Source organism: Empidonax traillii, unplaced genomic scaffold (genome assembly GCF_003031625.1).
Source record: "Empidonax traillii isolate 1590-97213 ecotype Southwest subspecies unplaced genomic scaffold, ASM303162v1 scaffold2493:size23176, whole genome shotgun sequence".
In the NCBI taxonomy this organism is placed as follows: Eukaryota; Metazoa; Chordata; class Aves; order Passeriformes; family Tyrannidae; genus Empidonax; species Empidonax traillii.
This window is the reverse complement of record NW_020957686.1, coordinates 8,349-12,116: the sequence shown is the minus strand read 5'-3', so window position 1 is coordinate 12,116 and position 3,768 is coordinate 8,349. Positions and strand designations below refer to the sequence as shown.

The following is a 3,768-nucleotide window of genomic DNA, read 5'->3' as shown; positions in this document are numbered from 1 at the left end:
GGGCTTCAGTGCCACACCTGCCCCTGGCCCAGGGCCGGGGGAGGAGGGAGGCCTGGCCCCCACCTGGGGCCTGCCTCTCTCTCCCTACATGGCTCCCTAATTTCAACTGCCACCAATTTCAACTGCTCCTAATTTCAACTGCGCCACCAACCTTCTCTTCCTTTTTCTTAAATATGTAATTAGCAAAGGCATTACTAAAGTTTTGATTGGCTTTTTTCTATGGAAATTCACCTGGACAAAACCATCCTCAGCCCCAGGGGCTGGCTGGAGGGCAAAACCACGACAACAGGGGACTGGTGAAAACAAAGGGACACCCATGATGTCACAGAGATATCAGTGAAGTCAAAGGCATCTCATGACATCACAGGGACATCAGTGACCTCACGGGGACATGGTGCCACCTCTGGGGACATTAGTGACATCACAGAGACAGTAGTGACATCACTGGGGACCAGTGACATCACAGGGGACTGCTGACAAGAAAGGGGCAGCCGTGATGTCACAGGGACACCGGTGACTTCACAAGCACAGGGTTGACATTATAGAGACACAAATGACATCATCGGGGACATTGCTGAAGTCACTGGGGACAGTGGTGACATCACAGAGGCAGAGGTTACACCACTGAGGAACACTGACATCACAGGGGACTGGTGACAAAAAAGGAACAGCCGTGAGTCACAGGGAAATCAGTGACATCAGAGGGGACATCAGTGACTTCACAAAGTCAGGGGTGATATCACAGAGACATCAGTGACATCATTGGTGACATTAGTGACATCACAGGGACATCCATGACATTACTGGGGTGACATCAGAGGGAAGTGGTGAAAACAAAGGGACAGTTGTGATATCACAGTGACATCAGTGACATCAATGGGGACATTGGTGACTTTACAAGGACAAGGGTGACATTACAGAGACACCGGTGATATCATCAGAATAGGGAGAGTCTTAGTAATTGTCTGTGTTAGTTTTGTCTTTATCTCTGGTTTCTGTGTCTTTATGGCTTAGAAATTCTGCATTCTTGGTGTCCCGGTCTCAAAATTGATTTCTCTCTCAGGTCTGTGTCCACTGAAGTATGACAGGCCTTACACTTTCAATTTGTTTTTTTTAACAAACGATGGCCCCGGACCTGGTCCATCATCCATTGTGTATTTCACTGATTCAGTCTCCTGCCAACAATTTCTCCCCACTGCTGTGTGGGCTCCTTGTCAAGAAATAGAACTTGTTGGGTAACAGGCCCAGTCTTGTTTCATATTTTTCATGGAGATCTGCATGAGGGGGTTGAACGTTTCATGAGCAGATTGGCAGATGACCCCAAGTGGGGTTGCCGTGTCGATGTGCTGGAGGGTAGGAAGGCTGTGCAGAGGGACCTGGACAGGCTGGATCTCTGGGCCGAGACCATGGGCATGAGGTTCAAGAGTGCCTTTGGTGCCTTTGGTGCCTCTGGCCACAATAACCCCCTGCAGCTCCAGGCTGGGGCAGAGTAGCTGCAAAGGGTGGGAGAGGCCCTGAGGGTGCTGGTTGACAGAGGCTGAACCTGAGCCAGTGGGTGCCCAGGTGGGCAAGAAGACCAAGGGCATCCTGGCCTGGATCAGAAATAGTGGGGCCAGCAGGAGCAGGGCAGGGATTCTTCCACTGGACTGGGCACTGGTGAGGCCCCACCTGGTGTGCTGAGTCCAGTTCTGGGCCCCTCAATTTAGGAAGAACATTGAGGGGCTGGAGTGGGTCGAGAGCAGGGCAATGGAGCTGGGCAAGTGCATGTCCTGTGAGGAGCAGCTGAGGGAGCTGGGATTCTCCAGCCTGGAGAAGAGGAGGCTCAGGGCTGACCTGCTCACTGTCCACAGCTTCCTGACAGGAGCGTGGAACCAAGTGGGGCTCAGCCTCTTCTGTGCAACAACAGACAATAGGACATGAGGACCTGCCTGTCAGGGGATGTTTGTCAGGGGCAGGAGCAGGAATGTTTGGGCAGAAACAGGGATTAGGTATTGACATGGGCTGCCCAGGCAGGTGGTGGAGTCACCGTCCCTGGAGGTGTTTAAGGAAAGACTGGACATGGCACTTATTGCCGTGGTCTACTTGACGTACTGGGGACGGGTGGAAGGCTGGATGCCAGTTGATCTCAGAACCTCTTCTCCCCTCTGGCATTTCCAATCACCCTATTTTTGGAGTCACGGGCTCTGCTCCTTTCTGCCTAAAACCAAAATCGAAAGATGAAAGGAAAAAGGCCCATCTTTAATGCACATTTTTTTTCCTGCTTCTTTCTGTGAACTGTGAATTTTGATTTAAAAGCATAACAACTTTTAATTAATCAGAGATTTGAGACTCGAACAGTGAGTTTCATCAACTCCCCTGCAGGTGCTCCTGGGACCTTGTTTTCTCCAGGCTCCCTCTGTAGTCAGTGGAGACAAGAGAAGGCTCTGCAGGCTGGGTTCTCCCAGTCTAAAATTGGCAGGCAAAAGAAAACTTACAAATCTCTTCCTGGCACTGTTCTCTTGCTCTGCCTTTTGATTGGAACATTTGAGAGCAAGAGCAACGAGCAACTGTATGGAAACAAATGCCTTTTTGTGCAGACGGGTGTGAGGTGGGACTCTGTGACACACTGTGTGGATCCACAACAAATGCTGCTCGTTATTTAGAGGACTAAAAAGGCAAGTCATACTTGGTTGCTATTCTGCCCTCCCCTCCCTTTCCTGAAGAACCAGAGAGCAAGAAGCTGTGGCAGAAAGCAGGGGATTGCAAAGTACCTGATATTGATTATCTTGGAATCAACAGATTCTCGGGGATTCCCAGTGCAAAAAGCAAACACTGAAAAATAGAAACAAGAGCTTTAAACATACAGAGTGGATGTGATTTCATGGGTTAGCATTTGTGCATTAGAAGAGAGGGGTTTGGCACAGAGGTGTGACAGATGTTTGCAATAGGTGTGAGTGAGCTTGGAATTTCCCAGGAATGGGGCGAAATGGCCAACAGCCTCTTTAGAATCCTCTGTTCTGGTGAAAGAAAAACAAGAAAAAAAGAAATTACAACAAAATCCCTGAGTACTCCAAGTGAAATGTGAAACAAAACATCAGGGGGTGAGAATTGCCTGAAGGACAATCTCTGTGCTATACAGAAAGATTGCAGGAAAAGAAAGGAGCAGAGAGGGAAGGATAGAACATTTTGTCCAGACTGTGAAATTATCACCCTGGGTTTTGCCACGTTCCTGTCTCAGCAGGAGGAACTGAAATTCAGCATGGGAGCAGCAAATGAAACAGCAGTATCTGAGTTCATCCTTGAGGGTTTCCCAGAGCTTGATCAAAGGCTGCAGCTGCTTCTCTCTCTGATCCTTCTGCTCATGTACCTGACAACATTGACAGGGAATGCAATCATCATTTTCCTCGTGCGTGTGGATCACCACCTGCAAACCCCCATGTTCTTTTTCATTAGCAACCTGGCCTTCCTGGAAATCTGCTTTACATCCTCCACAAGTATCAAATTGTTTGCCATCCTGAGTTCTGATCAGAAAACCATCTCCCTGAGCAGCTGCTTTGCCCAATCCTATTTCTATTTTGCCCTGGGTGGCACAGAGTTGGTCCTGCTCGTTGTCATGTCCTTTGACCGCTGTGTTGCCATCTGCCAACCCCTGCACTACGCTGCCACCATGCAGCCTCAGCTCTGCCTCGGCCTGGTTGTTGCTGCCTGGGTCATCGGCTTCACCCTCCTGAGCTGCCACCCGCTCTTCCTGTCTCAGCTGTCCTTCTGTGGCTCCAACAGGATCCCCCA

At 49.7% G+C, this 3,768-nt stretch overlaps 1 protein-coding gene across 1 annotated transcript; it reads left to right on the top strand.

Moving 5' to 3' along the window:
- Window positions 1-3,142: 3,142 nt before the first annotated feature.
- LOC114071981 (olfactory receptor 6F1-like) lies at window positions 3,143-3,763 on the top strand (the record flags this gene model as incomplete). The annotated part of the gene is made up of 1 exon (XM_027909885.1): window positions 3,143-3,763. A coding segment is annotated over exon 1 (525 nt), but the record flags the coding sequence as incomplete, so codon positions are not given.
- Window positions 3,764-3,768: the final 5 nt, after the last annotated feature.